This window comes from Macaca thibetana, chromosome 10 (genome assembly GCF_024542745.1).
Source record: "Macaca thibetana thibetana isolate TM-01 chromosome 10, ASM2454274v1, whole genome shotgun sequence".
Taxonomy (NCBI): domain Eukaryota; kingdom Metazoa; phylum Chordata; class Mammalia; order Primates; family Cercopithecidae; genus Macaca; species Macaca thibetana.
Window position 1 is genome coordinate 49,826,276 of NC_065587.1, and position 27,722 is coordinate 49,853,997.

The 27,722-nt window shown below is 49.6% G+C and overlaps 1 protein-coding gene across 2 annotated transcripts in view; it reads left to right on the top strand.

Annotated features, from left to right (window-relative positions):
• Positions 1 to 10,271, top strand: part of UBE2V1 (ubiquitin conjugating enzyme E2 V1) — a 167,219-nt gene extending 156,948 nt beyond the window's left edge. For both annotated transcript variants that reach the window (XM_050807491.1, XM_050807492.1), the window contains exons 4-5: positions 7,161 to 7,286; positions 8,486 to 10,271. In XM_050807491.1, the coding sequence (XP_050663448.1) occupies positions 7,161 to 7,286; positions 8,486 to 8,632 (273 nt within the window). In that variant the 3' untranslated portion in view covers positions 8,633 to 10,271. The remainder of the gene's footprint in view (positions 1 to 7,160; positions 7,287 to 8,485) is intronic.
• The last annotated feature ends 17,451 nt before the right edge of the window (positions 10,272 to 27,722 follow it).

A 27,722-nucleotide genomic window follows, 5' to 3' on the forward strand; every position in this document is an offset into this window, starting at 1 on the left:
CCTGGGCGACAAGAGCAAGACTCCGTCTAAAAAAAAAAAAACAAAAAGCCTTCAGTTATGTGACTAATTAATGAATATATTCTTGTAAATATTTTTAACGACAAAAGCCCAGGCGTGGTGATTCACGCCTGTAATCCCAGCGCTTTGGGAGGCCGAGGCGGGTGAATCACTTGAGGTCAGGAGTTGAGACCAGCCTGGCCAACGTGTTGAAACCCCATCTCTACTAAAAATATAAAACTTAGCTGGGCATAGTGCCGTGCGCCTGTAGTCCCAGCTACTCGGGAGGCTAAGGAGGGAGAATTGCTTGAACCCAGGAGGCAGAGGTTTCAGTGGGCCAAGATCATACCACTGCACTCCAACCTGGGTGACAGAGCAAGACTCTTGTCTCAAAAAAAAATTTTTTTTCCGACAATATAGAGTATATAGAATAAGAAGTTAACTTAGTCCCGCTTTAACTCTGTGTCAGTCAGGAAAAGAGAAATCATACAAGGTAATTTTTTTCCCAGCTTTATTAAGGTGTAATTGATAAAAACTATATATATCCAAGGTATACAATGTGATGATTTGATATACATATACATTGTGTAATGATTACCACAACCAAATTAATCAACACATCCATCACTACATGTAGCTACCTTGTGTGTCTGTCTGTGTCTGTGGTAAGGACACTTAAGATGTACTGTTTTACCAAATTTCAAGTAAACAATCCAGCATTATTACCTGTAGTCACCATGCTTTACATTAGATTCCCAGAACTTACTCATAACTGAAAGTTTGTGCCCTTTGACCAGTATTTCCCCTTACACCCTGGTCCCTGTCAACCACTGTTCTATTCTCTGCTTCTGTGAGTTCTACTTTTAGATTCCACATATAAGTGAGACCATACAGTCTTTGTCTTTCTGTGTCTGGCTTATTTCACTTAGTGCAATGTCCTTCAGGCTCATCCATGTTGTCAGGACTGGCAAGATTTCTTTTTGTCTTTTTTTTTTTTTTTTTTTTTTTTTTTTGAGACAAAGTCTCGCACTGTCGCCTAGGCTGGTGTGCAGTGGCGCCATCTCGGCTCACTGCAGCCTCCGCCTCCCGGGTTCAAGCATTCTCCAACTGGCAGGATTTCTTATTTATGGCTGAATAATATTTCATTGTGTGATATATGCCATATTTTCTCTAGGACATTTAAGTTGTTTCCATATATTGGCTATTGTGAATAGCTGCAAAGAGCTATCTCTTTGAGATACTGATTTAATTTCCTTTGGATCTATACCCAATACTAGGCAACAGAGATAATTTAATATAGGAAGTTGATCAAATTTAAGTTGGACTAAAAAATCAAAGAAGGCACACTGTGAGAACACAGATACCGCTGCAGAAAAAGTAACCACCCCCTGGGGTTGGGAGGCCAGGAGAGGAAGCTTGGGCTGTCAGAACCTGGCACTTGGGAAAAAGGTGCCCCCTCTGCTGCTGCTGGCACCCACGGGGCAAGGGCAAGGCTGGTTGGGGGAGTACAAAAGACACTGAAGCCCAAAACCAGCTCTTGCTGCCAACGTGAGGGGACTCATACTGGAGTGATACCTAAAGGAACAGCAAGCAAATATGAAGGGGCAAATGCCTCCTCCTTTTTATTTTATATTAGGATCATGTGGTTAATTTGACCATTCAGTCCTTAAGTCTGAGTGTCACCCAAATATTCTACAACCTAACTAGAGAAGTGAAAACTTAATATTGCCTAGAGATGGGTCCTGTGCTTACTCAGAGGATACCATGAGTGGTGGGAAGAGGGAGAGTCTCTGTACAAAGGATAATTGTGTCTCGTTGCTGTGCAGAGAGGTGCCTGCTGGTGCTGGTTAGGAAGCTCCAAGCCCGCTTCTCTCCGCTTTACTTTGGATGCTGGGGCTGGGACTCTGCACACTACACTTTTCCTTTGTCAGCTGGCTTCCTCTTAAGGTTCCACCAGTCAGGGACACAAGAGAGAGCCTGAAAGGCATGGGGAAGGGAAAAGGGATTTGCTGTGTCTTGTTTGCCTGTTTGTTCTGTCTGTACCACCCTGGTAACAGCCCTTCATCCTGGCATCAGCAGTGGGTTTCAGTCTCCAGCTTTTTGGGGACAGTCACAAAACCAGCCTCATCACATCCCGCCAGGCCCGTTCCTTGGAAGTTCTAGCAGCAGCCAGGCAGCACCCCCTCCTCAGAGATCTGAGTTCAGCTCTGCAGACCTCTTCCTTAGCCTCCAACCCTGGTCAACTCCAGCTTAGTCCCCACTCCCTTAAGAGTTTCCATCCTGCTTCATTTCGTTTATTACATCTGTGTTAGCTTAGATTCCCTTTTAGCATTTCCAGTCTACTGACGCCTGTTTAACCAATGTTTTATATTAAATTCTGTTATAAAACCTAGTGTGGAGTCTTTTTTCCTGACCTACCCTAACTGCCATATCCCTACTCTTCTTCCCAGCAGTAACAGTGATTTGCATTCTAACATAGCATGTACCCACATTGTACATTAAACATAATTTGTGTATAACTACGTAAGATTCAAACTGAATAGCAGGTGACTAGTTGACCTAATGTTTCCTTTTTATATGTTTAGATTTTGTAATTTTCTTTGCATATTTTTGTAATTAATACCGTATTCCTTTTCTCGTATTTCTTTTTTTTTTTTTTTTAAGGTAGGGTCTCATTCTGTCACCCAGGCTGGAGTGCACTGACACAATCACAGCTCACTGCAGCCTTCACCTCCTGGGCTCAAGTAATCCTCCTGCCTCAGCCTCCCAAGTAGCCAAGACCACAGGCGCACCACCACGCCTGGCTAATTTTTTTTACTTTTTGTAGAGACGAGGTCTCACTTTGTTGCCCAGGCTGGTCTCGAACTCCTAGGCTCACGCAGTTCTCCTGTCTTGGCCTACCAAAGTGCTGAGATTACAGGCATGAGTCACTGTGCCTAGCCTAGCTCATACATTTTTGAAACAAATTTTATTTTCCAATACTTACAGGCTTATAGAAAAGTTGCAAAGGTGGTACTTCCTGTACCACCTTTTCCTTGTTGCTAGCATCTTATGTTAGTATGGTACCTTTGTCACAACCAATAAACCAATGTTAATACATTATTATTAACTAAAGTCCATACTTTATTCAGGTGTTCTTAAGTTTTTACTTATGTCTGTGTTTTGTTCCAGAATCTCATCCAAGATACCACATTACACTTAGTCGTCATATTTCTGGCTCCTCGTGACAATGACATTTCTCAGGTTTTTCTTGTTTTTGATGTCCTTGGCTGTTTTGAGGAGTACTGGTCAGATATTTTGTAGACTGTCTCTCTATTGGAATTTGACTTTTTATTTTTTTCTAATGATTAGACTGGGGTTATCTCATATATATACATTTGACCCAGGAAAAATTTGTAATCTCCAGGCTCTGGGCCTGTAGTGCCTAATGGATGAAGTAGCCTGTGTGCACACAAATATACCCAGAATTGGAAGAAAGTGTAGGCCTGCTTCTATATGTTATACATATCCTACAATGTACTGTCAATACCCGGTACCGTGTTTTGCCAGTCTTTCATGTGAGTGTGTGTGTACCCTCGGCCTTTGAGAAGGCTATGAAGTCTCTGGGTTATATGAATATGCCATGTTCATAAAGTCCCTTGCAAGTAGACATGTAGATTGTAGTTATTTTTGCTATTGCAGACAGTGCTTCACATTTTGTGCACAAGTATGCATCTCTCTGAAGGAAATTGCTAGGAAGGGGTCTGCTGGTCTGAGCATGCTCATTTCACATGTTGGTGAGCACTGCCAAATGGCTCCACAAAGCATGAGCCATATCAACAAAGTGGAAAGTGTTTGTTTCATGATGAAATAATGAATCTTAAGAGCAGTATTTCTCACAGACACAGAATGTTCCAGCAATTCTTCAGGTACATTTCCTTTGCTGAAACTGTTTTAGCAGGTCCCTGGAGCACTCATGAACAAAATAAAAGAAAAAAACCAGAAACCCTGTAACCCTGTTTTCTATTAAAATCTAGCTTGGTGCTTTTTATTTTTTTTTTTCTTAAGACACAGTGTTGCTCTGTCACCCAAGCTGGAGTGCAGTGGTACAATCTCGGCTCACTGCAGCTTCCACCTCCCAGATTTAAGCGTTCGCCTGTCTCAGCCTCCCGGGTAGCTGGGACTACAGGCACCTGTCACTATGCCTGGCTAATTTTTGTATTTTTACTAGAGACAGGGTTTCATCATGTTGGCCAGGTGGGTCTCGAACTCCTGACCACCTGCCTCGGCCCCACAAAGTGATGGGATTACAGTCATGAGCCACCGCCCCCAGCCTTAGCTTGGGGCTTTTTTTTTCTTTTTCTTTTTCTTTTTTTTTTTTTTGAGATGGAGTCTCACTCTGTCGCCCAGGCTGGAGTGCAGTGGCACAATCTCGGCTCACTGCAAGCTCCGCCCCCCGGGTTCACACCATTCTCCTGCCTCAGCCTCCCGAGTAGCTGGGACTACAGGCACCCGCCACCACGCCTGGCTAATTTTTTGTATTTTTAGTAGAGATAGGGTTTCACCGTGTTAGCCAGGATGGTCTCCATCTCCTGACCTCGTGATCCGCCTGCCTCGGCCTCCCAAAGTGTTGGGATTACAGGCGTGAGCCACCACGCCCAGCCTTAGCTTGGGGCTTTTAAATGACCCTTCAGGTATGTGTGTGGGATCACTTGACTTGAGGCTTTTTTTTGTTTGTTTGTTTGTTTGTTTGTTTTACTGTGTTCCAGTGAAATTACCAGATGAACATCAGTGGTGAGAAATTTGATTCCTTAAACTGTAAGGAATTTCATCCTTGAATTGTGTGACAAAACCAAGGAGTATAATTTTGCTCCATTCAGGATCCATTCAGTCGACACTGAGTATGTAGTTGTTGATGGAGACTATGATAGGTTCTGAAGATGGATCTCTCATATTTTCCATAAATCTGTATGTGAGTCATGCCTTTGTTTGCTTCCTACTTATTCTGTGTACTGGGGGATTTTTTTTTTTTTTTTTCTTTGAGGAAACACCTTAATTGCAATGAGGTGTTATTTTATAACATAAAAGTGTGAAGATAAACATTCATTCAACAAACATTTAAGTACCAATTCAGTTGAGGGCCCCTGTCAAGGCCCGCACCCTCCTTTTTCCTTGTTTAGTGAGGGTGTCTGATGCCTAATTGAGCCTCGGTTGGGAGGGGCTGAGGGGATTGGGAGGACTTCCAAGGGGAAGCAGCTGGGGTGAGAACCCCAAGGTAGAGAGCACTTGGCAAGCTTGAAGAGGAATGGTGGGCAGGGGAGGGAGAAGAGTAAAAGAAGAGGAAGTTACGGCTGCCCAGGTCAGTCTGGGAACTTTGGCTTCCTCTTCAGGTCACTAGGAGCTGTCAGAGGGTGAAGCCAGCAGAGACAGCTTCCTGTTTTGAAGATGTCCGTCTTCTGGCTGCTGTGCCGGCAGCAAGAGAGGAAGACTTGGGGGAGTTCAGAAGAGGTGACGGTGGTGGAGGAAAGTGGACAGATACAGGGTCTCTTTCAGAGGTAGAACAGTGGGACCTTCTGACCGCTGGCAGGTAGAGGGTAAGGGAAAGGGGAATTGGGTTGCCTGCTAGATTTTTGCTTTAGCTAACTGGGTAGATGCTGATGTCACTTACTGAGGAAGAAGAGGGCAGGTTGAGGGTAGGTAGAAATTCACAGTTTTGGTTTGGTTATAGTTAGGGATCCCTGTGGACAAGAAAAGTTTCCATGGGTATATTATGAATGCCTTCTGAATTAAGGGTTTAAATCACATCCTCTGATTTATTCTCCCTAAAGACCACTAGATGCCGCTCTTTGCACCGGAGCAATTGACTTGCGCGGTACAAGACTCCTTTAGTGAGGAGAGGGCGCTGATGCCTGAGAGGGGAACCCGCAGAGAGGGGAGCTCGTGCCTTTGAGGGGGCTACTCTTAACTGGGAGACATCACCCTTCAGTGTGGTCTTCAGACACATGTGATAGCAGTGTGACTTCATATGGGACAGAAAGATAGGGACTAGGTGGTGTTTGAGCTGGGTCTTCAGGGTTGCAAGGCATTTCAGGTGCGGGTGGGGTGCTCCAAGCCGAACGAACAGTCGGGCAGCAGAGCGCGTCTCACTGCTCATGGGTTAGACGGTACAATGAAGAGATTATTGACGTAGGGGGTTGGACTTTTCAGTGTTTCTCAACAAAGGCACAGTTAGCCTTTTAAGAAGGACTGTTTTTGGCTGGGTGTGGTGGCTCACGCCTGTAATCCCAGCGCTTTGGGAGGCTGAGGTGGGCGGATCAACTAAGGTCAGGAGTTCGAGACCAGCCTGACCAACATGGAGAAACCCCATCTCTACTAAAAGTACAAAATTATCCAGCCATGGTGGCACATGCTTGTAATCCCAGCTACTCAGGAGGCAGGAGAATCTCTTGAACCCGGGAGGCAGAGATTGTGGTGAGCCGAGATTACACCACTGCACTCCAGCCTGGGCAACAAGAGCAAAACTCCGTCTCAAAAACAAAACAAAACAAAACTGTTTTTCCCTGTGCCACCTCACCCACTGAATGCCAGTAATCTCTCAGGTCAGACTACCAAAAAAAAAAAGACTGCAGGGAGGGGTGGAACACCCCCACTGAAATCCCTTACCCAGTGCCTAACCCCGGAGTGATGGAGAAGGGGGAAGCAGCTCTGGGTCTGCACCCCTCCCTCATCTTGTCTGAATTTTGAGGTTCTCTAAAGCAGTGGCCTGCTCTGCGCTTTAATATCACATGGTGGTATTTAACTGATTGGCTGATGAGCCTGGTGAGTGGACATTTAACTTGGCTTCCTAGAATAGAGAGTGCCTCTTACCATTCCCCAGAGAAGGACTGCAAAGTAGAGAAATTAACATAAAAACAGGTCCCTCTGATTAGACATAATATTAACTTAAAACTTCACTGGTACTAGCTTAAATGCTTCATCTTCTTTTTATTCCCTTAAGGCCTGGAAGTCATATAAACTAGTATAGGAACTAGTTTAGAACTGCTGGCCTACCACAGAACAAGTAGACTCCATGCTGGAAGCAGATGTACCAGTTCTCCAGTCAGGGATAAATGGGGTTTCACAGGCTCTACCTTTTTGAATGCTTTGTTGTAATTGCGTGACATCTCTGTACCCTTTTTTTCCAGACAATTTATGAAAACCGAATATACAGCCTTAAAATAGAATGTGGACCTAAATACCCAGAAGCACCCCCCTTTGTAAGATTTGTAACAAAAATTAATATGAATGGAGTAAATAGTTCTAATGGAGTGGTAAGTTGTTTTTTCTGCCCCACTTGTTCCTTGGGGTTGACAGTTGCTTTGTACTTAACATCAGGAGCTTTTAGACTGGGCCCAATTCCGTATGTTCTTGGGTTATTTGTTGATAAACTGTATCACTGTGCATAGGAGCACAGATTTCGGGTGGGGCCTGTTTCCCAATTATATCTGGCGATCACTCATATAGCACTTACCCTGGGCTAGTTCTGTACTGGTCACTTTGAGATATGAGCTCTTTCAGTCCTCACGCCATCCCGATGAGGTAGAGATGAGGAAACTGAGGCACAGACATAGAAGATCTTGCCCAGGGCTACACCTTTACCCCCTGGGCCTTATTTGTGAACCACTGGCACGTAATATGTTTTTCCTTTAATTGCCTTGCTTTTTTATTTTTACTACCATAAATGGAAAACCTGTCTCAGTTCTCATAACTGGGCAATAATGGCAATAGTAAATATTATAAAAACAGAGCAATGTTAATAAATCTTGACTCCATGTGTCATTTACCCAAAGGCTTTGAGCCTTTGAGGTCTGCTCTCCTGCAAGTGTTGAAGGGATGCTACACATTAACATCACACCAAGCCTTCATCTTTGAGATACTCAGAAGACTGGAAAATTGAAAAGAGATGAGCTTCGTTACAGTGTGTTCGGTGTTTAATCCTGAATCTGAGTTCCACCTAAAGTCCTGAGCCCAGAACTCAACCCATGCTTTGGGGAATTTATTTTGGGAAATGCTGCCCTAATCTGAGAGGCACTGGCTCTGTGGCAGACCCTTGTCACTAGAGCACGGGTCCTGGCCACCCTTTGCCTTGGCTGTCCGTACTGCCCTGCATGCACATCTGTCCCCACTACCTGGGCGCAGTGAAGAGGACAGGCCCTGAGCACGGCAGCAGCCAGCCCAGCTGCAGCCATTGTTGTGGAGCCAAGTAGGGCTGGGTTGAGTCTCACCAAGTGTCAGTACCACCGTTTCCTTATCCCAGATAGTAAGTGTTCAGGACACAAAAGGGAAAGGCAGGCTGACTGGAGGGAGGGACTCCAGCAGGTAGGTATTTTTCGTGTAAGGTATTAGGATTAGCAGCAGGTTCAACTTGAAAAGTACATCTTACTCTAGTTTGCATCTTAGCTTAGCCCCAGCATATAGCTGTTTTGTTTGAGAGTCTGAGAGTAATTTGCTTTTGTTTGCCTTGTTGTAGGTGGACCCAAGAGCCATATCAGTGCTAGCAAAATGGCAGAATTCATATAGCATCAAAGTTGTCCTGCAAGAGCTTCGGCGCCTAATGATGTCTAAAGAAAATATGAAACTCCCTCAGCCGCCCGAAGGACAGTGTTACAGCAATTAATCAAAAAGAAAAACCACAGGCCCTTCCCCTTCCCCCCCATTCGATTTAAGCAGTCTTCATTTTCCACAGTAGTAAATTTTCTAGATACGTCTTGTAGACCTCAAAGTACTGGAAAGGAAGCTCCCATTCAAAGGAAATTTATCTTAAGATACTGTAAATGATACTAATTTTTTGTCCATTTGAAATATATAAGTTGTGCTATAACAAATCATCCTGTCAAGTGTAACCACTGTCCACGTAGTTGAACTTCTGGGATCAAGAAAGTCTATTTAAATTGATTCCCATCATAACTGGTGGGGCACATCTAACTTAACTGTGAAAAGACACATCACACAATCACCTTGCTGCTGATTACACGGCCTGGGGTCTCTGCCTTCTCCCCTTACCCTCCCGCCTCCCACCCTCCCTGCAACAACAGCCCTCTAGCCTGGGGGGCTTGTTAGAGTAGATGTGAAGGTTTCAGGTCGCAGCCTGTGGGACTACTGCTAGGTGTGTGGGGTGCTTCGCCTGCACCCCTGGTTTCTTTAAGTCTTAAATGATGCCCCTTCCAAGCCATCATCCTATTCCCACACTCCTCCACTCCCACCCTTGGCCGAAGCATAGATTGTAACCCCTCCGCTCCCCTCTGAGATTGGCCTTCGGTGAGGAATTCAGGGCTTTCCCCATATCTTCTCTCCCCCACCTTTATCGAGGGGTGCTGCTTTTTCTCCCTCCTCCTCAACTTCCTTTTTGCACCGTCACCACTCAACACCTTCCATGACACTTCCTTGCTTTGGCCAGAAGCCATCAGGTAAGGTTGGAAAGAGTCTCTGACCTCCCTTGTTTAGTTTTGGAACCATACTCACTCACTGTCCACCAGCCTGGGAAATGAATAATGGGGCCTCAGCCCTGCCACCCTCTGCTGTCATCAGCTGATGCATTTTTTTTTAGCTCAGGTTTTGATAAGGTGAAAAGAATCATCACCAGGGTTACTCAGACCTGCCAGCTCTTGGAGTCCTTGGTGGTTGAACTTGGAGAAAGACCACATGAAGACACTTGTAAGCACACATGATCCCTCTGAATTGTTTTACTTTCCTATAATTGTTTTGCTTTTAAAAATTGAAGAAGTTTTAAACAGGGCTTTCATTTGGTCATCCTTGCAATCCATTGGGGTCTAGTTTGGAATCTGACAACTGGAACAAAAAGAACCTTGAATCCGGTGCATGCCTTGGTTTTGGTGCTGCTGCTGCTTCCCAAGATCCTCAGCAGGGATTAAGAAAGAACCCGGTGTGCAAAGCAGATCCCCGAAATTGGTGGGCTTGACCTCCTAGCAAATTGCTGCATCTTTCCACTTGCTGTTCAGGACCACTAAATGCTGAAATGTGGATGCATACCGAAATAAAAGCAATTCATTGTGTACTAAAGGTTTTTTTTTTTTTTTAATTTAGTATTTGTGTAAAACCACCTTTTGAAGCAGCAACTATCAAGTCTGAAAAGCAATTGATGTTTCCATTAATCTTTTTCCGGGGGGAAAACCTTAGTTCTAAGGATTTAACATCCTGTAAGTGAAGTTTAACGTAACAGTATTCCATAAACAGCCTTTTTATTGTCAGACCATTGCCTGATTTTAATAAAAAAAAAAGTGTGCGTTAATATTTAACAGGCTGTACTCTTCTTCCTCTTGGCATATTAGGGACAGAATTTAATGTTTTAGATGCTTTGGTGTTCTAATTGACATCCTAAAGCAGGGGTCGGCAAACTTTTTCTAAAAGGGCCTAAATTAGTAAATATATAGGCTTTGCAGGCCAAGAGGCAAAATCTGAGGACATTGTGTGAGTACTTATATTCTGAGAGAAAACAGATTTCCCAAATTTGTAATTGGTGAAATTCAAAGTAGAGTTCTGTTTATTTATAATGTTATTGGCCTACTAACATGAGGATTGGAGTTCTTCTAGGAGATAACATGTACTTTAATTGGGATTCATTCGTGTTCCCTGTCATCAAGCCTTTTGCAAATGTTCATCTGTAAAAATCATTCTTCATGCTAGAAGCCATACAGAATCAGGCAGTGGGCTAGATTTGGCCCATGGATCATAGTTTGCCAACCCCTGTCCTAAAGATGGTAGGCCTCCTTTTTTTTTTTTTTTTTTTTTTTTTTTTGAGACAGAGTTTTGCTCTTGTTGCCCAGGCTGGAGTGCAATGGCATGATAGCTCACTGCAACCGCCACCTGCCAGGTTCAAGCGATTCTCCTGCTTTAGCCTCCCAAATAGCTGAGATTAGAGGCGCCTGCCACCACACCCAGCTAGTTTTTTTGTATTTTTAGTAGAGATGGGTGTCACCATGGTTGCCAGGCAGGTTTGGAACTCCTGACCTCAGGTGATCCACCCACCTTGGCATCCCAAAGTGCTGGAATTACAGGCGTGAGCCACCGTGCCCAGCCCAAGATGGTAGTTTAAAAAAGGGTTCTTCTTTGGTTTAAGTAGCCTTATAGGTCTTGAGCTATTAAGACTCCACTAGAAGCCAGTTATTGGCTGGACTTAGTAGTCTGTTCAGATAAAAAAAAATCATAGGATTGTCACATGTATTTCTCTGATGTTTAAAAAAAGTTTTTTGATCTGATTATTAATGATTTGTCTACCATCTACTGCATATGCAGTGGGAACGTGTCTAGTTTTTACCCAGAGCTTGAACTTCCTGCTGTAGTCCCAGCTACACACAGGTACGACCTTGGTGCCCTGTGGCAGGAGCAGGCTGTTCCCTTTGGCTGTTGGCGCCAGCTCAGGTGTGAGAAGAGCTGACTGTTAGGAAAGGGCCAGGTTCTTCCCAACAGGCCACCCTCCAGAAAGCCCTGCCCAGATTTCTATGGATGGTCTTTGGAGTCCTCTGCACGGACTGGTGCCCTTTGGTTCTGAAAGTACATACATTGGGCCAGGAAAGAACCATGGTTTCTTCATCCTCAGTCAGCCCTCCCAAGGGAGGAGAGGAGAGGTTCCAAAATTATTTCAGACTAGACGTGGTGGCCCACACCTGTAATCCTAACACTGGGAGGCCAAGGTGGGAAGATCACTCGAGCCCAGGAGTTTGAGACCAGCCTGAGCAACATAGCGAGACCCCTGTTGCTATAAAAAGTTAAAAAATTAGCCGGTGTAGGCGAGCATGGTGGCTCACGCCTGTAATCCCAGCACATTGGGAGGCCGAGGTGGACGGATCACGAGGTTAAAGATCGAGACCATCTTGGCTAACATGGTGAAACCCTGTCTCTACTAACAATATAAAAGATTAGCCAGGCGTGGTGGCGGGTGCCTGTAGTCCCTGCTACTCAGGAGGCTGAGGCAGGAGAATGACTTGAACCCGGGAGGCAGAGCTTGCAGTGAGCCAAGATCGTGCCACTGCACTCCAGCCTGGATGACAGAGCGAGACTCTGTCTCAAAAAAAAAAAAAAATTAGCTGGGGTAGTAGTGCACGCCTGTAGTCCCTGCTGGTCGAGAGGCTGAGGTGGGAGGATCACTTGAATCTGAGAGGTTGAGGCTGCAGTGAGCCATGATGGTGCCACTGCATCCAGCCTGGGCAACAGAGGGAAACCCTGTCTCTAAAAAATAAAATGGCCAGGTGCGGTGGCTCACGTCTGTAATCCCAGCACTTTGGGAGGCCGAGGCGGGCGGATCACGAGGTCAGGAGATCGAGACCATCCTGGCTAACACGGTGAAACCCCGTCTCTACTAAAAATACAAAAAATTAGCCGGTTGTGGTGGCAGGCACCTGTAGTCCCAGCGACTCTGGAGGCTGAGGCAGGAGAATGGCGTGAACCTAGGAGGCAGAGCTTGCAGTGAGCCGAGATTGCACCACTGCACTCCAGCCTGGGCGACAGAGTGAGACTCCGTCTCAAAAATAAATAAAAATAAAAAATAAAATGCTGCTGGAAAACCCCAGAACAAATTTGTGGAATCTAAAGTTGGCCTCTTCTGTGCTGAGTGACCCCCAAAAGGAAAACAAACCCTGTCTTAAATCCTAGAGTGTGCACTTTACCTGGCTTCCCTGGGTCACACCTCCAGTCCCAGCCCCTACCAGGTTTGTATACCAGAGGGGATGCGGGCTGGGTGGACCTGGACTTAAGGCCTGTGAAACAACACTCAAAACCCTCTGAGACAGCTGTTTGGATCTGTGATCTTGTGGGCGTTGTCCCAAGTTTGTGTCATTTGCTCTTCCTTGGTGGTGGGCTTACAGATGGTCCAAAGTTTATGGACAGAGTTTAGGCCTAAATTGAGGGCACACAGGAAGTGCTTGTCTGAGGTTCAGATGTTGCCACCGTTTTTTTTTTTTTTTCCAAGACGGAATCCTCTTTATCGCCCAAGTTGGAGTGCAGTGGAGTGATCTTGGCTCACTGCAACCTCCGCCTCCCGGGTTCAAGCAATTCTGCCTCAGCTTTCCAAGTAGCTGGGACTACCGGCGTGCGCCACCACACCAAACTAATTTTTTGTATTTTTAGTAGAGACAGAGTTTCATCATGTTGGCAAGGCTGGTCTTGAACTCCTGACCTCAGATGAGCTGTCTACCTCAGCCTCCCAAAGTGCCATGAGCCACCGTGCCCAGCCAGATGTTGTTACTTTTGCCAGGTGGTTTCCCTGGGTCACACCTCTGGTCTCCAGCCCCTGCCAGGTTTCTGTCCCAGAGGGGATGCGTCCACTGGTAATTTTCACTATGTGAAACCTTGTGGTGTGGGGAGACATCTGTCGTTATCTGACAAAGGTTGGGGAGGCAGCGGGTGTAGAAAGCACCCCTTCTGGCTGACCAACAGCAAGCCAGCCATGGGGCCCCCCTGCCCTGGATCTCTGACCGACTCTGGTCTTGGGGCAAGGGCCAGTTCCTTGGGCTGCATCTCCACTGGAGAAAGTTCTTGGCCCTCTAGGTGGGAGCACTGTTGGCTGTACTGCACCTTTAGCTGTGGTGCTGCATAACGATGTGGATGCAGTCACATAAACGGAGCGGCCCCTGCCTCTGTGCCCCTTCCCACCCTGCCTGGCCTTTTTTTTTTTTTTAGACGGAGTTTCAATCTTGTTGCCCATGCTGGAGTACAATGGCATGATCTCGGCTCACTGCAACCTCTGCCTCCTGGGTTCAAGCGATTCTCCTGCCTCAGCCTCCCGAGTAGCTGGGATTACAGGCATGCATCACCATGCCTGGCTAATTTTGTATTTTTAGTCGAGATGGGGTTTCTCCATGTTGGTCAGGCTGGTCTCGAACTCCCAACCTCAGGTGATCTGCCCGCCTCACCCTCCCAAAATGCTGGGATTACAGGTGTGGACCACCACACCCGGCCCCTGCTTGGCCTCTTGCACCTCCCCTCAGAGGACCTTGGGGAGCCCAGGTGTCCCTGGGCAGTCATATTCCCTCTCTTGGCCTGTCCCTTCTTGACGTCACTCCCTCATCACGGAGCCTCATAACAAAGTTCAAGATACAGCGTTAGGGACTTCCTTACTTGGCAGAGGAGGAAATTCCTTTAAGAAGAGGCAGCTTGGCCGGGCACGGTGGCTCACACCTGTAATCCCAGCACTTTGGGAGGCCAAGGCAGGCGGATCACCTGAAGTCAGGAGTTCGAGACCAGCCTGACCAACATGGAGAAATCTCGTCTCTACTAAAAATACAAAATTAGCTGGGTGTGGTGGCGCATGCCTGTAATCCCAGCTACTCAGGAGGCTGAGTCAGGAGAATATCTTGAACCCGGGAGGTGGAGGTTGTGGCGAGCCGAGATCGCGCCATTGCAATCCAGTCTGGGCAACAAGAGTGAAACTCCATCTCAAAACAACAACAAAAAAAAGCAGCTTGCGAAAGCTTCATTCTTTCCAGTTTGCAAGAAACAAGCTGCTGGGGTGGGTGGATTGTACAGAGCTCTGAGCTCCAGATGATAACAGACCAACATCAAAGACTTCCTTGTGAGACCTGGGCAAGGTCACCTGCTAGATGCAGTCAGCTGTCACACACGGGCCAAGGTGACCTTGGGAGAGGGGAGACCTTAGGCTAGAGCCATCTCATTGCTGCCGGTGGCCCTGTCACTGTGAGAAGACGACACTGGCCACATCTTTGGGGTTCTGACATGTGTCTGATGTCATGCAGCTGGGTGAGGACAGGTGAGTGTGAAGGTATTACTAAGTACTGGGCACATGGGCTGAGTGAATGCCAGATTTTTCTGATTTTCCAAGGAAGCTGTGAAGGCAGAATTTTACATGACGTCTCCCCACATTTATGTGTCAATTAACAGAGTTGGCCGGGGCAGTGGCTCATGCCTATAATCTTAGCACTTTCGGAGGCCAAGGCTGGCAGATTCGTTCAGCCAACAAGTTTGAGATCAAGCTGGGCAATGTGGTGAAACCCTGTCTCTACAAAAATTAAAAAATTAGCCGGGCATGGTGGCACATGCCTGTAGTTCTAGCTACTCGGGAGGCTGAGGAGAGAGGATCACCTGAGTCCAGGAGGTCGAGGCTGCAGGGAGTCATGATAATGCTACTGCACTCCAACCTGGGCGACTGAGTGAGACCCTGTCGCAAAACACAAAACAAAACAAAAACCTCTCCTATCCCACGTAGAAAAAAATAAACTCATTCATGAGCCGTGCCCAGCACAGGCCACAGTTGAGACTGCTATATGTGACTCTCTGTCACCAGCTGTCCCTGGTCCTCCCAAGAAGGTCAATGTGATGTTCCTTTAACCTCTAGGAGGTCTGTGGTTCTGGCAGCTCTGCCCAGGGACATGCTTGAGCCTGGGTGGCGGCACCTGCTTTTAGGAGACCCATGGGAACCAGACCCACAGGTAACTGAACCTGCTGCAAGATGCACTATTAGTTTATATACCATCAAGAAAAAATGCTTGGCATGGTGGCTCACTCTGTAATCCCAGCACTTTGGGACTCCATCTCAAAGAAAAAAAGAAAAAAAGGAAAAACGCTGCCAATTATAAGCGTAAGACACTATAACTGTAAGAAACATTCCAATTCCAGAAATGTGAAGATGTCCATTTTAGAGTCGATGAAAGGCAGAGTGGGTTTGTCAGTTGTGACAGGGAATGAGCCACTGCCGGTGAAGGCCAGAGACCATATCAAAACCCTGCTGACAAAATGAATCGGCCCCTTACACTATTGGGGGAGATCCGAGCTGAAGAGCCCGTTTTTATTTTATTAAATAGAGAATACATGATCCTAGAACGGATTTCAAACAGCAGAAAGGGAATAGAATGGCCGCGCGAAGTGGCTCAAGCCTGTGATCCCAGCACTTTGGGAGGCCAAGGCGGGTGGATCACTTGAGGTCAGGAGTTTGAGACCAGACTCGCCAATATGGTGAAACCCCATCTACAAAAAATGCAAAAATTAGCCGGGCGTGGTGGTGCATGCCTGTAATCCCAGCTACTCAGTAGGCTGAGGCAGGAGAATCGCTTGAACCAGGGAGGCAGAGGGTGCAGTGAGCTGGGATGACACCACTGCACTCCAGCCTGGGTGACAGAGTGAGATTCCGTCTAAAAAAAAAAGAGAAAAAAAAAAAAGATGCCGGGATCAGTGGTTCATGTCTGTCATCCCAGCATTTTAGGAGGCCGAGGTGGGCGGATCGCCTGAGTTCAGGAGTTTGAGACCAGTCTGACCAACATGATGAAACTCTGTCTCTACTAAAAATACAAAAATTAGCCGGGCGTGGTGACACATGCCTGTAATTCCAGCTACTCAAGAGGCTGAGGCAGGAGAATCGCTTGAACCTGGGAGATGGAGGCTGCAGTGAGCCAGGATTGCACCACTGCACTCCAGCCTGGGTGACAGAGTAAGACTCTGTCTCCAAAAAAAAAAAAAAAAAAGGAAGAAAAGAAAAAGAAAGGGAATAGAGTGCAGGGTGAAGTCGCACCTCTGACCCCGTTCTCCCAAGGCAAGCACCACTGTGTGAGCCTCTGAGATGGCACAGGCAGCACGCGAGCGCATGCATGTGCAGCCAGCACCACTTCGCATTCTTTCCCCTCCCCTCATGCACTTTCCCCCACTTTTTTACACAAATGGGAATGTGGTCTCCACTGTACTCCTCCCTGGGATATTCTTCCCAGCGCCCTGCAGAGCAGCCTTGGGGATCTGCTCCTTAGTTAATTTCAGCACACCTAGCACACAAAGGGCCACCACCACAGTGGCCAGGCCTGGACTGCTGGACCTGAGGTGGTCTCCGCTGCTCTGCTGCCCGCTGGCTTCGGGGCATGTGTGTGCATTTGCATACCTCTGTAGAACACAGTTCTAGGAACAGGTTTCTCCATCCAAGGATACAGGCATTTTATTATTTTATTTTATTTTTGAGACACAGTCTCACTTTGTCGCCCAGGCTGGAGTGCAATAGCACTATCCCGGCTCACTGCAACCTACGCCTCCCAGGTTCAAGCGATTCTCCTGCCTCAGCCTCCCGAGTAGCTGGGATTACAGGCGCCTGCCACCATACCCAGCTAATTTTTGTATTTTTAGTAGAAACAGGGTTTCGCCATGTTGGCCAGGCTGGTCTTGAACCTGACCTCAGGTGATCCACCTGCCTCAGCCTCCCAAAGTGCTGGGATTACCGGCAGGAGCCACTACAGCCAGCCAGATATCGGCCTTTTTTTATTTTTTTTTTAGACGGAAGTCTCGCTTTGTCGCCCAGGCTGGAGTGCAGTGGCGCGATCTCAGCTCACTGCAAGCTCCACCTCCCGGGTTCACGCCTCTCCTGCCTCAGCCTCCCAAGTAGCTGGGACTACAGCCCCCTGCCACCACACCCGGCTAATTTTTTTATATTTTTAGTAGAGACGGGGTTTCAGTGTGTTAGCCCGGATGGTCTTGATCTCCTGACCTCTTGATCCTCCTGCCTCGGCCTCCCGAAGTACTGGGATTAGAGACATGAGCCACCGTGCCCGGCTGCGTTTTAAATTTTGACATTTTCAAGTTCCCAACAAAGAATGGTGGCCTTCCTCTCCCACCAACACTGCAGACCCACCTGGTCCCCTCCCTTTCTGTGTGGGCACACGTCTGTGCCTGCTCGTCTTTGCTCTGAACGTGGTGCTGCCTGGTTTTCATGAGGACGAGGCTTCGTGTCCTTCCTTGTGGTGAAAAGCCAACTCTGTCATTCACTCATCTTTGTTATTTTTTCTTTTCTTTTTTAATTTGAGACAAGGTTTCGCTCTGTTGCTCAGGCTGAGTGCATGATCACAGTTCATTGTGGCCTCGACCTTCTTGGCTCAAGTGATCCTCCCACCTCAGCCTCCCAAGTAGCTGGGATTGCAAGTGCGGGCCACCACACTCAGCTAATTTTTAAATTTTTTGTAAAGATGGGGGTCTCACTACATTGCCCAGGCTGGTCTTGAACTCCTAGACTCAAGTGATCCTCCTGCCTCAGTCACCCAAAGTGCTAGTATTACAGGCATGAGCCACTGTGCCTGGCCTTTGTTACTTTTTCTCACTCACCTGTAAGACTGCCTTATGTAAAGGAGTTCTCGCTGTCTGAGACGGTCATTGACTGAATAAACAAGTGTCTCTGTCATGGCTTGGCGGGACTGGCCCAGCAGGAGCCACCTTCACCAGCTGCCAAGTGGCTTGTGGAACAGGTGGGTGGGTGAGTTTGTGCAGTTAGATCAGAAGCTTCCCCTGTGGTCAGTTGGGGACATTTTCAGTTCCTCCCTCGAAAGGCAGGAAAGTGGCCTCAGCCCTTCAGAGTCTTGTGGATGAAGAGGTGTTGAAATCGAAGCCTGGCAGGCTGGCAGGGTGGCTGCCTGACATCACCCATAGCTTGCCCGTGACCAGAGCATGTCTTCACTGCTTGGCGTGTGTTTCTGCTGTCTCCAGCCCAGGGCAGTGATTTGAAAAGCACCAGCCTCGCGCCAGCAAGTGGGTTCTCCAGGCTTACACCCTAGAACACTCCTGCGTCCAAAGCCAGGTCTCAGGATACGGCTGCCTTCGAACCCAAGTCACTGTCCCCACCCTGGGCTCTCAGTCACACAGCCAGAGGGATCCTGCTCAACTCAGGAACCTCACCCTACCTTGACCTTTGCACTTGAGCACAGAATGCTCTTCCTGCTCCTCTCCTCTCTCTAGGTGGCTGCCTCCCAGCCCCTCTGTTATCACTCGTGTGTCTCCTCCTGAGAGAGGCCCTCCCTGAGTCATGCAAAGCAGCCGCCCCCAGTCCTCTGCCCAGTGTTTTTGTTTGTTTGTTTGTTTGTTTTTTGAGACAGAATCTCACTCTGTCACCCAGGCTGGAGTGCAGTGGCACGACCTTGGCTCAGTGCAACCTCAGCCTCCCAGGTTCAAGCGATTCTTCTATGGTGAAACCCCATCTCTACTAAAAATACAAAAATTAGCCAGGCATGGTGGCACGTGCCTGTAATCCCAGCAACTTGGGAGGCTGAGACAGGAGAATCACTTGAACCTGGGTAGTGGAGGTTGCAGTGAGCCGAGATCAAATCATTGCACTCCAGCCTGGGTAACAGAGCCAGACTCTGTCTCAAAATATAATAAGAATAGGCTGGGCATGGTGGCTCATACCTGTAATCCTAGCACTTTGGGAGGCGGAAGCAGATGCATCACCTGAGGTCAGGAGTTCAAAACCAGCCTGACCAACATGGTGAAACCCTCTCTCTACTAAAAATACAAAAAATTAGCTGGGTGTGGTGGTAGGTGCCTGTAATCCCAGCTACTCGGGAGGCTGAGGCAGGAGAATCACTTGAATCCAGGAGGCGGAGGTTGCAGTGAGTCGACATTGTGCCACTGCACTCCAACCCGGGTGACAGAGTGAGACTGCATCTCGGAAAACAACAACAACAACAACAACAACTTTGGCCTGTCACAGTGGTTCACACCTGTAATCCCAACACTCTGGGAAGCCAAGGTGGGCAGATCACTTGAGTCCAGAAGTTCGAGACCAGCCTGGGCAACACAGCAAAACCCCATCTCTACAAAAAAATACAAAAATTAGGTAGGTATGGTGTTGCACATCTGTAATGCCAGCTACTCAGGAGGCCGAGGTGGGAGGATCGCTTGAGCCCAAGAGGTGGAGGTTGCAGTGGGCCATGATTGCGCCACTACACTCCAGCCTGGGCAACAGAGCGAGACTCTGTCTCAATAAATAAATAAATATATAAATAAGTAAATACACTTAACTAAAAACCAACTGTCTAGGAGCAAATGTCAAGTAAATCATAGTACAGGTGGGGCTCAGATGCGGCAAAATATCATGTTGGGGTAGGTGCCCGAGTAACATCAGCGAGTGCATACACGTTTATCCTTTGGCCTCTGGCGCAGCTGTTAATGATATATTCATGTTTATTATCTGCCCCCTCCCACCCCACTAAAATGTCAGCTTCAAGAGGGTAGGCACGGGGCCAGTTGTGTTCATGGCTGTGTTCCTGCCATCTCACACAATGTCTGACATACAGTAGGTGCTCAGCGAATACTTGTGAATGGGTGAGTGGCTGGAAGGCCATGCATGAGTGAATGAGCAGAGGTGATACCTTCACATCCTCTCTCCGCCTCGGTGGATACCAGCGCAGGCCCAGGAGTCAGCCGTTTCCACTACCAGCTGTGTGGCCCCTGGCGGGCTCCTTAACCTCTCCGTGCGTTTCCGTAGCCACTTCGCCGGGTTATTCTAAGGATTACGTGTGGTTTTACATGGTGTGGGCTTCTTGCAGTCCTCGGCACGGAGCACCGCCTCCGTAAATGTTAGTTCGCTATTGTTCTTTCCTTTCCTTTCGGTATATTCTGCTTATATATTAGCTGTTGCTCTTCCCCACCTCACCTACCGGAAGAGTGAAGCTCCCGGTTCTCCCGGCGCCCGGCTTCCCGGCTCCGGCTCGGGCCTGCGCGCCCGCCCTGGGCCAGCAGAGGGCGCTAGCGCTCTAGGGACCAACGCTCCGGCTGGGCCGGGCCACGCGTCACCTCTCAGCCGACCCCGGGCTGGGGCTGGAGGAGGGAACAGGCGTGACCGCCGGGCAGGGGTGGACCACCGGGCATCTGGGTGTGTGCATTTGGCACAGCGGGAGCCTGCTGGAGACCCCCAAAGCAGAGTGGGCAAGCTTTTTCCCCCAGTACCTGCGCTTCCAACCCTTTTTCTTTTTTTTTCTTTCTTTTTTTTTTTTTTTTTTTTTTTGTGACAGGGTCTCTCGTCGCCCAGGCTGGAGTGCAGTGAGGCGATCACAGGTCACTGCAGCCTCCAACTCCTGGGCTCAAGCGATTCTCCTGTCTCAGCCTCCCGGGTAGCCGGAACAAAAGTGGGCGCCATCACGCCCAACTAATTATTTATTCATTTAGAGACAGGGTCTCACTCTGTCACCCAGGCTGGGGTGCAGTGGCATGATCAAGTCTGACTGCAACCTCAACCTCCTCCTCAAGCAATCCTCCTGCCTCAGCCTCCTGAGTAGCTGGTACTACAGGTGCGGGCCGCTGGCCAATTAAAAAACAAATTTTTTTTTAATTAGCCGGACGTGGTGGCGGGCGCCTGTAGTCCCAGCTACTCGGGAGGCTGAGGCAGGAGAATGGCATGAACCCGGGAGGCAGAGCTTGCAGTGAGCTGAGATCGCGCCACTGCACTCCAGGCTGGGCGACTGAGCAAGGCTCCCTCTCAAAAAAAAAAAAAAAAAAAAAAAAAAAAAAAATTTGTTTAGTAGAGACGTGGTCTCGCTGTGTTCCCCAGGCTGGTCTCAAACTCCTGGGCTCAAGTGATCCTGCCTTGGCCTCCTAAAGTGCTGGGATTGCAGGCGTAAGCCACCATGCCTGGCCTCCAACCCATTTTTTGCCAAAGACCAGGTAAGACTCAGAAAGAGTTGTCCAAGGTCACCCAGCAGGTGGGGGTAGTGAGGGTGGCGCTGTGAATACAAGGCTTTGAAGCTCACATACCTCAAGGACCTGATAGGGGCTGTGGAGAACACAGGACTGACCACGTTTGCCTCTAGAATGCTGGCCCACATGGCCAGATCTTCCAAGTCTTCAAGAGAGACAGGAACATCAGGATGTAGTGAAATGTCTCGATTTTTATGGTAGCAATGAATTAAAGGCTTTGTTGTTTTTGTAGAGCCAGAGTCTCATTATATTGCCCAGGCTGGTCTTGAACCCTTGGCCTCAAGTGATCCTCTCGTCTTGACCTCCCAAAGTGCTGAGATAACAGGTGTGAGCCACCACTTCTGGCCTTATTTGTTTGTTTATTTATTTATTTATTTTGGGATGGAGTCTTGCTCTGCAGCCAGGCTGAAGTGCAGTGGCGTGATCTCGGCTCCCTGCTACCTCCGCCTCCCAGGTTCAAGCGATTCTTCTGCCTCAGCCTCCCGAGTAGCTGGGACTACAGGTGTGCACCACCACACCCGGCTACTTTTTGTATTTTTAATAGAGATGAGGTTTTACCATATTGCCCACGCTGGTCTCAAACTCCTGACCTCAGGTGATCCGCCCCCCTTGGCCTCCCAAAGTGCTGAGATTACAGGCGTGAGCCACCACACCTGGCCGCCTTTTTTATTTTTAATCACAGTCTCCACCTCTGAGCAACCTTGGAGGTAGCTCACCTCTTCCTCCCTTGGAGGAAGGTGTTTTGAAACAAAACCGTCTCCCTGGTTTCTCCACCCGCCTGCCTGAGCTTCTTTAGGCTTCAGTTTACCAGTGACTGCATCTTCCAGGACTGCATTACCCAGGACATCTTCTCCCTCTGGGTTAGGAACCAGTCTCCATCCCTGAGCTTCCGCAGTAGAGCTTCCATTTGTTCATTTGTCCATTCGTTCATTCAACAAGCATTCATTGAGTGTTTACAGTGTGCCAAATCTTGTGCTAGGGACATGCAGTGATGAAAGAGACAAAACCCTCCTTTGTGGAGCTGATATTTGAATGGGGGAGTTAGACAACAAAGAAGGAAATGCACCAGGTTCTCTTCCAGGCATTCAGCACATATCCAAGTAAAGGAACAGAGGGTGGGCAGGCAGCAGTGGGCAGGGAGCCTCCTGGAGGAGGTGACCACAAGCGAGAAGGAGCCGCCAGGTCTGGAGTCTGGTAGGTACAGTTCCAGGCCAAGGGAACAGCAAGAGCAGAGGCCCGGGCCGTAAGATGCACGTCACATTATCACATTAAGTCTACAGCACAGGGGCTGGGTGCAGTGGCTCCCGCCTGTGATCCCAGCACTTTGGGAGGCCGAGGCAGGTGGATCACCTGAGGTCTGGAGTTCGAGACCAGCCTGGCCAACATGGCGAAACCCTGTCTCTACTAAAAATGCAAATATTAGCCGAGCATGGTGGCACACACCTGTAATCCCAGCTACTCAGGAGGCTGAGGCAGAAGAATCGCTTGAACCTGGGAGGTGGAGGTTGCACTGAGCTGAGATCATGGCACTGCACTCCAGCCTGGGTGACAGAGCGAGACTCTATCTCAAAAAAAAAGAGTCTGCAGCCCAGGGCATGCAATAGACACTCTGTAAACAGATGGATAAACGGACACATGGATGAGCTTGGGGCCTCGGCAGCCCCCTCTCTTGGCTTGGTTGCCCACATCTGGCCCTGGGGGTGGACATGGACACCGGCTGGCACAAGGAAGTGGCTCAGTCACCTCTGGGGCTCCCTGAGCTGCACTCCAGCCCATAGTGGGGGTCTCCCCTCCCCACCGCAGCAGGAGCTGTGGACTGGCTGCCACGCCCCAGCCATTCACAATCTGGGGACACTTCCCCTGACCTGGTCAAAATCCCAGCTCTCCAGGGTCACCCTGACCTACAGACCTGACCACTCTGAACCTCAGGCGAGGACACCATCTGCCCACGAAAGCCCTGCCCGTTTCACAGTCCTCCCTGCCCCCAGTGGCTCAGGCGCCCAAGCCATGGGTTCCTTGGAATATAATTCTTTTTTTTCCCAGAAGCCTGGGCCGTTCACTTCCTGCCACACTGCCCTTGGTGCCTTCCTGACCCTTTGCTTCACAAACCTGATACGGTGGCCAGAGGCTTAAAGCCGGACCCAGCCACACCCCCTGGCCTCCCCATCATGCCATGACCCATCCATCAGCATTCTGCCCTGGGAATCTGACTGTAGACACCAGGACCCTCCACAGCTGTTCCCCACAAACCCCTGCTGGGAACATGCTGACCCAGCTGTGCCATCCAAAGGACACTGCCCTCTACAGCTTACAGGCTGATTCCAAATCCTAGAGCTCCTGCTTCGCCAGGGGCATGCAGGTATCCACACTCCAGAGCTGCCCATTCCACAGATATTTAATGAGCAGCTACTGTGTGCCCGGCAGGGCCCCAGGCCCAGCAGACACAGCAGGGAGCAAAACAGTCAGAAACGTGGCTCTCGTGAAATGGATGTTCTGGGAATGGTGATGGGCAGGGCAAGGGACTAGGGAGAAACAGTAAACAGATGAAAAAGTAAACGATGTAGAAGATGAGATGGTGATACATTCTATAGAGGGAAACAAGGCAGGGAGGGGGTTGGGGATGGGGTGGGGCAGAGTTGCCATTGAAAACTGGAGTGGGGGCAGGTGCCTGATGCTTGAGAAATGGCGTCTGAGCAAAGACCTGCAGGAGGTGAGGGAGTGAGGCATGTGGACATCTGGGGGAAGAATGTGTCCTGCAGAGGAAGCAGCCAGTGCAAATGCCGTGAGGCAGGAGCATGCCTAATTTGTTGGAGAAACAGCCAGGAGGCCAGTGCGGCTGGAGCAGAGTGCAGGGTCAGGGAGCGGGGAGGAAGCTTAGCAGATGGGGTGGGGGAGGGGTGGGGGGGGCAGATCCTACAGGGCCTTTCAAAGATCCATCTTTTTATCCAAGGGAGATGGGAACCATTGCAGAGGAGGGACGCATGTGCCCCAGGTTTTTGTTTTTGTTTTTTTTTGTTTTATTTTTTTTTTTGAGACGGAGTCTCGCTCTGTAGCCCAGGCTGGAGTGCAGTGGCCGGATCTCAGCTCACTGCAAGCTCCGCCTCCCGGGTTCACGCCATTCTCCGGCCTCAGCCTCCCGAGTAGCTGGGACTACAGGCGCCCACCACCTCGCCCGGCTAGTTTTTTTGTATTTCTTAGTAGAGACGGGGTTTCACCGTGTTAGCCAGGATGGTCTCGATCTCCTGACCTCGTGATCCGCCCGTCTCGGCCTCCCAAAGTGCTGGGATTACAGGCTTGAGCCACCGCGCCCGGCCATGCCCCAGGTTTTTACCTCTAGCTTCCCTCTAGCTTCCTTCAGAGAACAGACCACGGGGCATTGCTGGAAGCAGGGAGTTGACTGCCATAGACCAGAGGGGCAGAGGATGGCACTGGACCTGGTGTTCCAGAAGAGGTAAGAAGTGATCAGGAGCCGGGCATAGTGGCTCATGCCTGTAATGCCACCACTTTGGGAGGCCGAGGTGAGAGGATCACTTTAGGCCACGAGTTCAAGACCAGCCTGAGCAACATAGCAACAGAATGAGACTCCAGCTCCCGCATTTCCTTGATTCTGGAATGCATACCTTTCCTGTGGCCTCTTAGATGTCCATGAAATGCAGAACGCTCAGACCAGGGAGCCCACAGGACTCAGAAGTGAGAGGGTAAGAGGGGGAAAGGAGCTGGGGGACTCCCAGGTTTTGGCCTAACTCAGGGGAGGCTCAGGAAGAGGCAGTTTGTGGGGGCCTTCTGGAGCTGGATGGGAGTGTGTTAAACTACGATGCCTGTGAGACCCTCAGATTGGGGGCTCAAGGAGGCTGGCCAGTCCAGAGTGACCTGGGGACAGGCACCAGAGTGGCCCCTGTGGAAACGGGTTAAGGTGTGAGGCTGCACTCCCAGGGGAGGGTGTGGATGGAAGAAAGGAGGCCTTTGTTCAGATTAGGAAAGGTCTCCCCTCCAGCAGGCACGGCCCACCTGGGCAGACGACCTGGGAGCCATCACCCTTCCACCTCTCCTGGTGGGCGCAGCGCTGTGCCAGGCATTAGGTGCAAAGCACATCACTGACTGGATGCCAAGTTACACTCAGTCCTCCACTGTATGGTCCTGGGGTCTTCTGATGCCAACAGGATGAAATTGAGGCCCAGAGAGGCCAAGTGACTTGCCCAAGATGACACAGCTTTGAGCCACAAAGTGAGATTCCACTCTGATCCCTGTGACCTTGAGCCGGTGGCCTTAGCTGCCCATCTGCCACTCACCATGACAATTAATCAGCTACTTCTAGCCTGGCAAGGTCAACAGAGAGCAACTTTACTTACCCTGATGAACTGAGGTGCCTGAAGTGCCTCACAGCCACCATCTCACTTTGCTCCCAACCATTCCTTGGTAGTGTTGGTGACACCGTTTCACAGATGAGGACACTGAGGCTCCAAGAGGCTCTGTCACTAGCTCAGGGTGACCCACCAGAGCTGGGATCTGAACCCAGGACTGGCAGCGCCAAGCAGTCAGCACTGTCTAAGTACAGAGCTTTCCAGATGGGGTCAGGGATGTGAGGCAAACCAACAATGACAGTCGGTCGCGGTGGCTCACGCCTGTAATCCCAGCACTTTGGGAGGCCGAGACAGGCGGATAACCTCAGGTCAGGAGTTCGAGACCAGCCTGGCCAACACAGCGAAACGCCATCTCTACTAAAAATACAAAAGTTAGCCGGGCATGGTGGCGCATGCCTGTAATCCCAGCTACTTGGGAGGCTGAGGCAGGAGAATCGCTTGAATCCGGGAGGCAGAGGTTGCAGTGAGCCAAGATCGCGCCACGGCACTCCAGCCTGGGCGACAAAGCGAGACTCTGTCTCAAAAAGAAAAAAAAAAAAAGACATAATGAGCCCCTTCTCTATGCTGAGCTCATTACAAAGCAATTCACGGACTCTCCCCCAGCCCTGAGATCGGGACTATTGATCAAACCCACCTTACGGAAGAAGAAACTGAGGCCTCAATGACCTGCCAGGAGAAGGTCTGTTGGCCCCTGCAGGTTCCTGTACCCCCACCGACCCTGTCCTTCCCAAAGACCCCGAGGTGGTGGAAGAGGTCAGGCAGTGCTGGGTGACCCTGGGAAGGCTGCTGGTCCCTGGGCCTCTGTCTCCTCACCCTGATCACAGGCAATGACCGAGGTCCCTGAGTTCCCCCACGCTGAAGAACCCGGCCCCAGGAGGGGGACTCCGACCCTCCCGCTCACTCTCAGCCAGGCCAAATCCATTAGGCTGATGCCCTGTGACATTTTTGCCCAAGGTCAGTGCTTCCTATGAAATCATACACACCAGGCCCTGAAGCCTGACGGAGCAGGGACCCTGGGAGGCCACTGAGCCCTACCAGCCAGCCAGGCTGCATGGACGCCAGCTGCGTGTGGTGGTCTCTGCGCCCCACTGGAACTCTGCTCAGATAAATCACAAAGCAGCCTCAGCTCACTGGACCCCTAGCAAAGTCCTGGGGTGCGGGGGTGCTGGGGTGGCAAGGACCCTGAGGCTCCGAGAGAGGCTCCATTTGTCCAAAGATGCACAGCTGGGGAGTGGGCTGATGGGGGCTGGAATGGGGTCTGAGGGACTTGGGATTATCTGCTCTCAGCTGGGCTGCAAACCAGACACAGCTGCTGCGGCCCCAGGTCTCAGAGGGCCCTGGAGACAGATGCAGGGGTTCTTGAGTCTGGGGGAGCAGCTGCCACTGCGTGTGTGTGTGTGTGTGTGTGTGTCTGTGCGTGTGTGTGAGTGTCTCTGTGTGTGTGTGTCCAAACACACGTATGCATGTCCACAAGCCATATAAGATACGGAATGGGTAAAACGAGGATTCCGGAGCAGGCAGTCTGTGTTTAAATCCCAGCCCGTGATTTACTGCTGTGTGACTTTGGGCGAACAACCCAACCTCTGCACAGAAGGAGAAAGGGAGGCCTTTGTTCAGATTAGGGAAAGGTCCCCTCCTGCAGACACGGCCCTCCTGGGTAGACAGCCTGGAAGCCATCACCCTGCCACCTCAGGGGCATCCTCATTTGTGTAATGGGACTGAGCGGCCCCTGTGTGTGTGCCTGGGAGGGAGCTGTCAGCCCTGGGGCCTGACCCTGTAGCCCCTGGGCCTCCCTCAGCAGAGTCCTCCCTGCAGTGGCTGCTGCGGGCGATGGCGGGTGCAGGGCCTCTTCTTCCCACCCTGCCTCCCTCCCTTCCTTTTAAAATGTTTTTATTTTTTATTTTTTAAGAAATGAGGACCAGGCTCGGTGGCTCATACTTG